General features: G+C 39.0%; 1 protein-coding gene across 1 annotated transcript; it reads right to left on the bottom strand.

The window, feature by feature from the left end:
- Positions 1-980: 980 nt before the first annotated feature.
- On the bottom strand, positions 981-10206 carry LOC107558120 (EMILIN-2-like). The gene is made up of 7 exons (XM_016241739.1): positions 10194-10206; positions 7730-9634; positions 3383-3748; positions 3244-3297; positions 3110-3160; positions 2246-2383; positions 981-2055 (listed from the first exon to the last, which is right to left on the bottom strand). Exons 1-7 carry the CDS (start codon positions 10204-10206, stop codon positions 1727-1729), a joined length of 2856 nt encoding a protein of 951 aa, XP_016097225.1. The 3' UTR covers positions 981-1726.
- Between the last annotated feature and the right edge of the window lie 1807 nt (positions 10207-12013).

A 12013-nucleotide genomic window follows, 5' to 3' on the forward strand; every position in this document is an offset into this window, starting at 1 on the left:
TGCTACATGCACTTTTACAAGTTGTTTGAACTGAAATGTGTGTTGGCAGTTTGTGTACACAACCACCCTATAATGATAAAGATCCACCCAGTGTTTTTTCTTTTAAATCTGGTTAAATGTTTTCCCCTTTCTCAAATCAAGCCGATCTCGGATGCCTGTCTGTGTTACGTCACACAGACAGGCCCCTCCCATGATAGTTTGATTGACAGTAGCGTTTCAGCACAGACTGGACTGGCGTCTTACCTTAGACCCGCTTGAGTGAGCTGTCATCAGTCCGCCATTGTTTCACCGCTGGAGCAGATGTAGACAAGAATGACTCCTAAGCGATTGAGGTGTTCTGTTGTTGGATGTAATAGTCGTCATTTACTCCCGAAATCTGAGCCGCTGAACTCGCAGTGGTTTACATTGTTTCTGATCTACATAAACGCCTCTATGTTTGTGTGAATCATTCATGAACCAGCCTCATCTACAGAAGAAGCAAGTATAATGTTTTGTAATGAATCTTTTCAAATCGCCTTTCCTAATAATGTGATAATTAGCCAGTTTCACGATGAATGCGGCTAAAGTAAACAGTCTCTCTGAGAGCAGCTGGAAGAGAGGGGCGGGGGCAGCAGAGCTCATTAACATTGAAAAGAAAATGCTACAAAAACGGCTTGATCTTAAAAGAGCTGTTTTTGATGGTAAAAAAAAAAGGTGTTTTTTACACTAGCATTGAGAAATTTTAACCAAACTATGTTACAGACTTTTCATTAAGACCCTAAAGAATCATATCAACTTGTGGAAAATGGGCATCCTATGACCCCTTTAAAAAGAAAAGTGGTGTGTTTAGTGTAAGGTTAATGTGGGGCACAAAAAAAAAAACAATTTGTGGGGAAAATTAGTTTTATTGTTTTTACTCATTTTAAATATATTATTTAGAAGTGAAATAATGTAGGCTTATTGCAAAAGACGACAGATCAGTTTACAAACCCAAATGTGTATTTTACAGTATCTATTTTTTTTTTTTTATCATCTCACCCAAAATGCATTTAAAACAAAATGCGGTAAATCAATTTTACACTGCAGCTGTGCATATTTGATCATTTGGGGAAAAAACTTATCCCACACCTTGAAAATAATGTGCACAAGCCCTTAAATTATGGTAGTTTATTTATTTCATTTTTTTATAGATAAAAATATTGGCTGTAAAAGAAGTGATATTCAAACTAACTGTTGAACCAGTTTTAAAAGATTAAAAAATATGCATTTGTTATTTTAATGTTGCAAAAATATATAAACCTTTTACATTTTAAAGATATTTTTTTAAATCACAATTTTACAAGAAACTACATAGACTGTTGCAAATATACTACTAAAATCTAACGGTATGCTCTATTTCTTTGGCAACAAATGTATGGTGCATTTGTGATTTGATATTTTACCACCTCAAACACATTCCACCTTTCGAAGTAAGTCAGTTTTGTGTTTTTGATAAATAGCAAAAGCCAAACTCTATTGTATAGTCACAAGTCTTAAGGTGCAGTCACATTTACGGTTCAGCAAATTTTGCCAAAAAAAAAAAAAACCAATTCCAGTGATTTCAATTGAAATCCACAAGGTTGGGAATATGCCTCGTTGAAAATTTTGCAGAAATTTCGCTAATGTGACCACACCTTTCCGAATGAGGCAGCATTGTGAATGGTTAGACTTGCGTTAAGTCAGGTTAGCACCCCTCTCAGTGGACGGGTTATCTCTTGGCTTGAGGGGAGTAGAGGAATATAGCGCTGAAGGTGGAGAGGATCTCTCTAGATTCAGAGATCGCCAGCTTCCCGGCGGTGCGGACCAAAGCCACGGTGTCACCTTGCCGGAGTGGGAGGATAAGGCTGAAGGACGCAGACCCACCACACGCACACTGATCTCGGGTCAGCTGTGGGTGGCCACTCCAGTAACCTGCTGTGTCCAACTTCTGCACGCTGCGATTGGAAACTGAGAGCACGGCTTCTGCATGCTCACCCTGCGGAGCTGTTAGAACGGCAGTCACAAGATAACGTCCGTCCACGGGTACCCTGAAGATCCCTACAGAGAGGGTGGAGCAACATCAGTGGCCAAATAGGATATGGGATATATACTGAATGTCCATATGGGGAACACTCTAAAAACTTAATAAATCGGTTTCTTGAAGTAAAACGGATCACTCAACATTGATCTAAACACATTTATCTCACAGACAGGGTTTAGTAAAAAGAGTTTGAGGGTTTTGTTTTACCTGTCTGAGGGTTATAGTGTCCTCCGTCATTGACTAGCACTCTATCAAAGTGAATGATACCGAAGTCCCCTGAGAACATCTGCCGTGTGAGGCCAGCAGAGAAAGAAAACGGATCCGTCAAAGAGTTCTGCTGTGACACTATTGTAAGGAAGAGACATGTATCATCACGTTTTGATCATTACACACAGAGTCCAAAATTAACTTTGCCACACCTGCCAATTGGGAGTGCATGGTTTGAGAAAATGTATTTGTCAGTAAATATTTTTTTGTTTTAGAGTTGTCTATATTCCATAGTCAGATGCCGAACGAATGTTAGAAAGAGAACTTTAGGTTACTAACGTAACCGCGGTTCTCTGATAACATGAAGTGAGGTATCTCACAGTATTGCCCTCCTTGCTTGTTCCGCATGGAGAAGAGAAATGCGGAGAATGATGAAACGGCAGGTAGCTGCGGTTTATATAGCGATTGGCCTGCTGTGATTGGCAGACGTGGTGTCATTTGTGCCTCCGCAATCAGTCATGCCTGAGGCGTTACCCATAGTGAGAGACCTCATTTCATGTTATCAGAGGACTGGTGTTACGTTAGTAACCTAACGTTTTCTTGACTGTATGTCTGATATGAATCATGCACATCACTTTCATCAGTGAAGGTCATACTATCGTTCTTACAGTTCCACTTTCCCATGTGTTATGTTGCAGTTCCTAATAAAGTTACCAGACCGTGACAAGGAACTCCCCAAAGCCAATTTTTACTTTCAATTTGCACTTGGCAAGAGTTAATTTTGGACTCTTCTCACAAGTGGAGAATGGTACAATATAATAGTTAAAACAATTTTAATTACTTCATTATATTATAACTTGTTACCTGGAGTTGCAATGGCTCTTTGATATGCAAGATTCCATGGGACGTGGGCAGCTGTAATGAGAATTCTATAAATTATAACAATTTCATGAAAAATATGTTATAAAGCAAGCACTGAAAATAAAGAAAAAAGATACCTTCTGGATGAGATTGTTTGGTATTATATGAGACAGGATTGACAGGAGGATAACCTATGGAAGAGAAAAGAAAATCAAATACTTTTGACACTTCAAGCATGAGCTTCCAAAACTTTCTATTATTAATTCTACTTCATACCTGGAGCACCTGCAAATCCTTTCAAAGGTGTTTTTGAGTCTTCAGAGCTTTGATCCCGTCTGACTGTGACCCTGCGCACATACCCAGGTGGGCCAGCTTGCCCTGTGACCACCACTGGCTGGTGTACGGCAGGTTGGTGGGGTTGTACGGGGTGGGTGGGATGCCTGGGGCTGCCTGGTGGCCGAGGGAAGTAGGGCTGGTGTGGGACGTGTGGCTGGCGCACATGAGGACGGCTAGTGGGGGCTGGCACTGTTCTGTGTGGTATGATCAAAGGTATGTGGATGTGAGGAACGTAAGGTCTCATGGGTTGTGTTGGAGCTCGAGTGTCAGGGGCAGACACAGGTCTCTTCTGCCGAACAGGCAGTCCTGCAAAAATGAGAGAGAGATTTAGGATAAAAGGATAAAAGATCCAAAAGGACAAACAATACACTACACACTGTTCAAACAATTTGGGGTAGGTAATTAATGTTTTTGAAGGAGGTCTCTTATGCTCACAAAGGCTGCGTTTATTTGACCAAATACTTGAAATGTGTTTTAGATATTTTAAAAATATTTTTCATTTTCATTTTATTGTGGACATTCTTACAGTACTGATAAATTGGGGAAAATATCTAGTGGAAAATGAGAATCTTATGTTTTTAATTATATAATTGTTTTCAATGTTTTGGCAGATGGCCATCCAGCGATTTATTATTATTATTATTAAAGGTAAGTGTGTTTTAACTACTTTCATTCTTTTAATTAGTTTTTCTTTCATTTTTCATTAAGGACAGATGTGTGAAACTGCCATTATTTACTTTATACCCATTTAAAAATGACAAAATACATTCTCATTGAGTAATATCAAACATGCTCATCATATAACTATAAGGGGTGTAATTGTAATATGAGAACTGTATTTTTAGTGTTTTTAAATAAATAGATGAACTAGACAATAGATGAAAGGGATAGTTCCCCCACCCCACCCCAAATAATTCTGTCATCATTTACTTACTGGCATGTCATTCAAAAGCTGTATGACTTTCTTTCATAAAATCACATAAAAGCATATACTTTGAAAAATGCTGGTAAGGTGTTTCCATTGAATAAAGAAAGTAATTTATGACAGAGTTTGTGGGTCAACTGTCCCTTCAATTGACAATGATCATTGACCCAAACAGAAATCTGAGGTTATAGGAATGTCAGCTTGCCAGCCCTCTTTTTAAATCTATATATCTATAAAGCATTTTAATGGCATTTAACCCATATTGTAAAAGCTGTTAGCCTTTGATTTCAGCCAAACATTGCCAAAGTGCTCACGCCAATGCTTCTAAATAAAACACCACAGAGAGCTTTAATGTTGAATTCAAGTGTTTTTGAACTTCACAGTGTACCTTCTTTACAAAGGTTGTCGGTCTTTATGCTCTGCTGTCAGCTTGGATTCTAATGAGGGAGAAAATCATTTTTTGAGCTCACACTTCCAGCCCTAAAGATCTCGCACATCTCACACTCTTTTCCAAAACCTCGCATTTTCTCTTTTTAATCCCTTTTTGCTGTCAGTGGGTTACAAGCTTTTCTACAGCGATGCGAGAAAACAACTTTCCCGTCCTACCAGATGCTGCTGTCTAAATTGAGAAGTGTAATGCGTCATTCCTGACATAAGGGTTTATTTGGACTCTGAATGCTATTGGCTGTAGTAGGAAGTGATTCAAAAGAGGGGTGGAGCTTGAGTCCCATGGGTTCATTTCTAAGCTAATCAACTCATACTGGCAAAATGGACACAGCTAAAATCCTGCATTCAGTACCGTTGGTCTACATTTAAGCTGCTGTCCAAATATCCAATTTCACACAAGCATATTCCCTCCCACATGCATTACATCTCCCAAGGGATAATAGGCATCTATCTGTGTGTTTCCCACAAGTCTGTTTGGCATTCTGAGCAAATAACAGACTCATCACATGCATAATGCCTAAAAGCAGCAACACAAACACATGTTTCAGAGTAAATCAAGGGCATGCTGATTATATACTGTATACTGGATGTAGAGACTCAGAGCTGTGGGTTTAATGAGTCAGAAACACTCATCTGAAATTAAGGATGTGGAGAGCCATATTTAAAAACATATTTAGCTTATGAATGGAAGACCAGATCACAATGGTCTTTTTGTTGACAGTTTTGAGATTGGAGAGCAAAAAGCTCTGTGGGGTGTGGTGATTTTGTGCATGGCAACATGAACACACCAAGTGAAACAACTAAAGCTGGGAACCTGCTGTAATGACCAGACCTCTTGATTTTAGCCTGATCCAATCTGAGAATGTCCACATGGGTTCCTGGACCCAGAGAGAGAAACTTTAACCCGAAACCAGCTGGGAATGCCTTCAAGTTTGGCACTTAAAAGCCTGTTTATGTCTTCACACAATGTTACATAAAGTAAAACAAGAGTAGAAACACATTTGGTGAGAGCAGGAAAGAGCTTCCTTGACATCCTCTGACTCAGAGATATCAATCAGCAGGAAGAAAGAGAAAGGAGCGAGGACACGGCTGATAAGAGTGTGGGGAGGAAAGGGACACTATTCAACGTTCATATCCACTTTTGGGGGTATCAGTAGAATGCTAAACAACAACGTCATTGTCTTGCAAATATTTCCACAGAACATGGAAATGGATCCAGATGAATTCAAGAACTGAAATTAAATCATTGTCTCCAACGCAAACAGTGAGGAGTTTTCTGAAGATGCCTGATTCGTGGCCAGAAAAATGAATCAACATTAGTTGAGGGTGTTTCTTTGCAGCCCTCAAACATTCCCAGGCTTAACTGATGCCCTGAACCATGAGAAGAAGAAAAAAACTAATGAAAAATCAATGAAGAGCTAGAGTAAATTACCAGAGAAACAGAACAGCTTGGTCGCTTTGTCACAGAGCTGGATGGGCAGTTCCAGTATTGTGCAATGTGCCTCTGCCATAATCAGCAGCCAAAGAGTTTGAGTAATGCTGAAGCTATTCAGGGATAAGGTCTATTGTGTTTGTGACTTGAAAGCTTTAACTGTATCATGTCCTACAAGTAGGGATAGGAATCAAGAATAAATCAGTGGATTGCTTTTAACGATTCCAGTTCCTTAATGGTTGAATAATTTATTATTTAGTACTTGAATGCAGTCCAATAATTGTCAATATTGTACTACATATTAAACCACAACATTAAACAAACACAATCTGAGGTAACATATTTCATTCATTTTTTAAAACTCATTATATGCATCTACATATTGTCATATCAACAACCAGTCAGTAACTAGTGATTTAAGTCTCATAGTTCAGCTGTATGTGTCTGATTCATTAAAAAGATCCGGCTCATAAAGAGTTATTAGTTTGGCATGCTATACGGGTTGTGCTGTATACTTTTGATTCACTAAAGTTTTTTTTTTTTGATTCACTTGCAAGTTGTTTTTTTTAATTCACTGCAACATTTTTTTTTATTCTTTATTTGAGGTTAAAGAACACATTTATTGTGCATTAACACTGCATAAATGTTAAAGTCCCTTACATTTAAATATATATAAATCTTTTAGGCCACTTTGACAGTTACTTTTTAGCCACAGTACTTGGGAAAATGGCTTTTGTTTCTGCAAGAGACGGACCTCCACCCTTATCAGAAATGATGACATCACCCTTTAACGGGAGTTTAAGAGAATGTGCATTCTCTAGTGACATCACAGCCATCTCATAGCTGAACATCTGCAGATGGGTGTGGGAATTCATCACCTCCTGAGGCCCAAAAGTTGACTTTGGAGCTTAATGAGTACCAGACCTGCCTGCAACTGAACTCACTCACCAGTTCTAAACTTTATAGGCGGAGTAAGCTGGGCATGACAAAAAAAATAAAAAATAGACCACACAACTCCTCCACTCATAAAGATGAGATGAGAACTGAGATGAAATGGGTTCAAATGTACTGATAAGGACCAAAGTAAAGTGATTTACACATTTCAGTTCCTAAATAATAAATCACTCATGCTATCAAAAGACATGTAATGTTGTTAACAAAATAAAAAATAATGATACTTGATCAAATTACTTAGGGATCTGTGAAAATAAGAAGCAAAGGGATCCATTCCAATGTGCCTAACTGTTGTTTTGACATATTACAGGCACATACAAAGGGCACAGGAAACCTCTGCTGGCCCCCCTGCCTCTCAACAGCTTGGGGGCATACAGGTTATTGTGTATGTATCCCCTTATTAGTTCAGTATGGAGAAAAGACTGACTTTCAGGTACTTCAGTTTCCATTTTCCAACACTAACTAGTTAAAAACATAAAAACAGGTTTCTTTAGCTCCCTCATTTTGCCATTATCATCTGAAAGCTTACCTTGTTCTTTACTTGTATGGTCCTTATGAATCTGCCTAGCCATTCCTGCTAGCTGAGTCTGAAGATTCAGAAGGGAGTTTTGAAGAGCTGTGATTGCTCCTGAATGACTGCCCAGAGTGCTGTTCATCTGTGCCACCTTCCTCTCCAATTCCCCTGAAGGGCCTTGGATATTGCTCCTCTCACCATCAAGCCTTCCACAGATCTTCTCCAGAGCAGTCACCCTGCCGTCCACTGCTGAGACACCCTCAGCTACTCCAGTGGTGTTGAACTTACACACGCTCAATTCCGTGGTCACTCGAGCCTTCAGTGCATCCACTTGGTCTTTTAGCTCCTCAATCTGGTTGTGGCTTGGTTTACCAGTTTCTACCCAAAGCGGGGAACTGCTTACCTGCTGGGAACATGTGGAGTTCAAAGTGTGAAAGTCTTGGCTAAATTTGTTAACTGTGTCTCCCAATCCCGTCATAGCTCCAGTCAAGCCATTAACATTGTCAGTCAAAGCATTAATTCTTTTGTGGGTGTCATGTATATGTGCATTAATAAACTGTTTCTCAGGTGACATTCTAACAGTATCCTCTAATGCATGAAGCCTTTCTATGTTGTTCACAAAATCAGAACGTAAGACATCCAGATCATTTCTGCAGAGTCTAACGTCCTTTACAAGACTATCCAGACCTTCTGGCTTTTTGGAATCAGTGGGTAGGTTGGTTTTGCAGTCGGTTGAGCATTTCTGCCCAATTGCATTATACTTGTCCTCCAACCCCTTTATAAGATGCCTGTTAGCATTAATTTGAATTTGCAGTGCATCGACAGAACCGCTAGACATCCCTGGGAAGGAGTTGTTGTTTATTTCGATCAACATGGAAGTGAACTGATCCTGCACAGCATTGAGTTTCTGGTCCAGGAGTTGACGTAACATAGCTACTTCATCCATAATTTCCTTGGTAAGTTTTTCATCCACATAGAAGCAGTAAGTCTCTGCGTTCCTCTCAGTGACGTTCATCCTGTCCTCCAGGTCCTCTAAGCGTGACCCGAGCACGTCTTCTATCTTCAGTGAGGACAGATGCTCTAACTCATTGTCCACTCTGGCATTAAGGACACGATGGGCCTCCGCCACTCGAATAAGTTCCCTCCTCAAGTCATCATAGTCACTATCATCTATTCCGATGGTTGTTTGCCGGTTTGTGCGCAATAGACCATCTGACATAGACAAATCTAATCTGATCTCCCGGATCTCCTTTCTAAGCTCCGCTTCTTTGTTGTGCACTAGATCGGTAAGGCGCACATAGCTGCTGCCCTTTCCATCTTCACATGTTTTTTCAAGAGACTGAATCTTTTCATCACATGCATTTTTCAGCTTGGCCATCTCTTCTTCCATGTTTACAACAAGCTCCTTCTTGAGCTTCTCAAATTTCCCATCAATATAAGTCTGAAGGATGTCTATATCTGGAGCTGCAGCACCTGTGACTGGTAAGCCTTGAGAGGAACTATCCATAAGCATTCGTATCTGCCCGTCATGCCCTGTCACTGTTCCCCGCAGTTCCTCAAGAGCTTCGTCTTTGCTTTTGAGAGCATCTGTCATATCGTTGAGCTTGGCCAACAACGTCTCCATTTCTCTTTCCCCATGGGTGAGGCCTCTCATTGCCTGGTGGCCATCCAGATGCACCACACTCTCCTCCGTGCCTCCTGTTCTTGCGCTGTCAGGTGAGGGCCTGTCATTGAGGAGGGTAATGAGCATCTTGCTGGTGTCCTCCTGTAAGTCTGTCCTCAGGCTCTCAGCCATACCTGTCATGGCTGCTTGAAGATCCAGAACCGTCTGCGAGAGGCGCTGCACTTCTTCCTCCAATATGCGTGTTTTATCAGTTGTTCGTCTGATATCATATTGTCCAGTTTCTCGTCGTTCTGGCCCTGTGGTAACAAAATAAAAATCAAAACATTTTTTTATCAATTAAAAAATTAAGACACTTCAATTATTATTTTTAATTAATATTTTTATATTAAATCGTTTAAAAAAAATAATATATATAATGAAATCATACAACATTCATCACTGAAGTATAATCTTTATTAAACCGGCTACTCAAAAGCTGCTTTAAAAGCTTTGAGTGTATGTATGTTACATTGCCATTATAATTATGTCATCTTGATGCTTAATTTAATGTATAGGCCTATACTGCAATTCCTGCCATTCCATTATTTAAATGGACTTTTAGAGCAAAAAACAGCTTACATAAATTCTTGTGGCAGCAGTGGTACAGGAACGAACTTCAGTTTGTGAAATAGTGTGAGTAACATTTTATACAAAACATCACAATTCTGTCATAACAATCCAGACTAGGACTTTCAATGGAATAAGCAAATATCTTCAATGTGGCTTTTAATCTAAATGTTTACAACATTAAAAGCGAAACTGACCTTCTGTCAGTGATATCTGAAACAAAAATGTAGCCAGCCAACTAAAGTGAACTGCTTGAGTACATCTTGCACCTCACTTTTGGCACTGCCACAGAATCGACAAAAATATGCACAAAAAAAAAATCTAAAGCACTAAAAGATCATTTAAAAAAAACAACAGTTAGTTCAAATTAGAGTGCTGATTTTTAGTACTGAACACTGATAACTTTCCTTGTGTTTGAGTCATTCCAGAGTAGGAGCAGGGCACATGTGCTTTCTGGGAAAAAAAAATATATATATATATGTTCTGGAAAATCCAGTTATTACAGAACGCTATGATCAGGGCGGGTAAATCTCTGTCACTACGTTCCAGAACGCTTCTCCTTGTTTGTTTTTCAACTGGCCAAATGTAAATTAGTGGATATTAACATCTTGTTTATAGATCTTGTTTATGTTGTAAAAGCAAAATCACACTCAATATTTTAACACTCTATGTGTAACTGGTCTTGTAATCATGTATTTGGTGTAGTGTCTTCGAGTCGATAAGGAGCATGAGAAGTACAAACATCAATACTTCCACACGCCCCTCCTGGTCTCTGGAGTACTTACATCATTTGTGACTCACAGTCAGGTACATTAAAAGCGAAACTGACCTTCTGTCAGTGATATCTGAAACAAAAATGTAGCCAGCCAACTAAAGTGAACTGCTTGAGTACATCTTACACCTCACTTTTGGCACTGCCACAGAATCGACAAAAATATGCAAAAAAAAAAATCTAAAGCACTAAAAGATCATTTAAAAAAAAACAAGTTAGTTCAAATTAGAGTGCTGATTTTTAGTACTGAACACTGATAACTTTCCTTGTGTTTGAGTCATTCCAGAGTAGGAGCAGGGCACATGTGCTTTCTGGGAAAAAAAAAATATATATATATATGTTCTGGAAAATCCAGTTATTACAGAACGCTATGATCAGGGCGGGTAAATATCTGTCACTCCGTTCCAGAACGCTTCTCCTTGTTTGTTTTTCAACTGGCCAAATGTAAATTAGTGGATATTAACATCTTGTTTATAGATCTTGTTTATGTTGTAAAAGCAAAATCACACTCAATATTTTAACACTATGTGTAACTGGTCTTGTAATCATGTATTTGGTGTAGTGTCTTCGAGTCGATAAGGAGCATGAGAAGTACAAACATCAATACTTCCACACGCCCCTCCTGGTCTCTGGAGTACTTACATCATTTGTGACTCACAGTCAGGCTGATGCTCGGGACAGCGCGCGGCTTCGGGTTCAACGTGACTTTCCACGCTGCCTTGAACTGCGCAGTTTACGTTCTTTTGGACAATAAAAGCGCACCAGTTTCTGTACAATACACAGATTAAAACAAAATATATATATATAAATAAATAAAAAAAAACACAACCAATCAAAATAGGAATAATTTCAGTTGGTTATTTTTTTTTATCGCAAATTAAAATCTTAAAACTGTCCAGCATTTTTTTCCATACCATATTTTAATCATTGACGGCTGACAGTAAACTGTGAATGTGACAAAACTGTTAAAGGGAAAATGATATTCTCTTAAACTGAACGTACATGTTTTTACCTTGTTCAATAAATCGATTGACCTCTTTACTTGCTGCTTTAGCGATTTACCACAACTGGAAAACCCAGTTATTACAGAACGCTATGATCAGGGCGGGTAAATCTCTGTCACTCCGTTCCAGAACGCTTCTCCTTGTTTGTTTTTCAACTGGCCAAATGTAAATTAGTGGATATTAACATCTTGTTTATAGATCTTGTTTATGTTGTAAAAGCAAAATCACACTCAATATTTTAACACTATGTGTAACTGGTCTTGTAATCATGTATTTGGTGTAGTGTCTTCGAG

The sequence above is a fragment of the Sinocyclocheilus grahami genome, unplaced genomic scaffold (assembly GCF_001515645.1).
Source record: "Sinocyclocheilus grahami isolate Dianchi unplaced genomic scaffold, SAMN03320097.WGS_v1.1 scaffold21.1, whole genome shotgun sequence".
Taxonomy (NCBI): Eukaryota; Metazoa; Chordata; class Actinopteri; order Cypriniformes; family Cyprinidae; genus Sinocyclocheilus; species Sinocyclocheilus grahami.

What these genes read in the sequence shown, in the direction of transcription:
- LOC107558120 (XM_016241739.1), bottom strand. An exon ending in AGGATTTGCAGGTGCTCCAG is followed by an intron (nt 3,298 to 3,382) that starts GTATGAAGTAGA and finishes TCTCTTCCATAG; the next exon opens with GTTATCCTCCTGTCAATCCT. An exon ending in CAAACAATCTCATCCAGAAG is followed by an intron (nt 3,161 to 3,243) that starts GTATCTTTTTTC and finishes TTCTCATTACAG; the next exon opens with CTGCCCACGTCCCATGGAAT.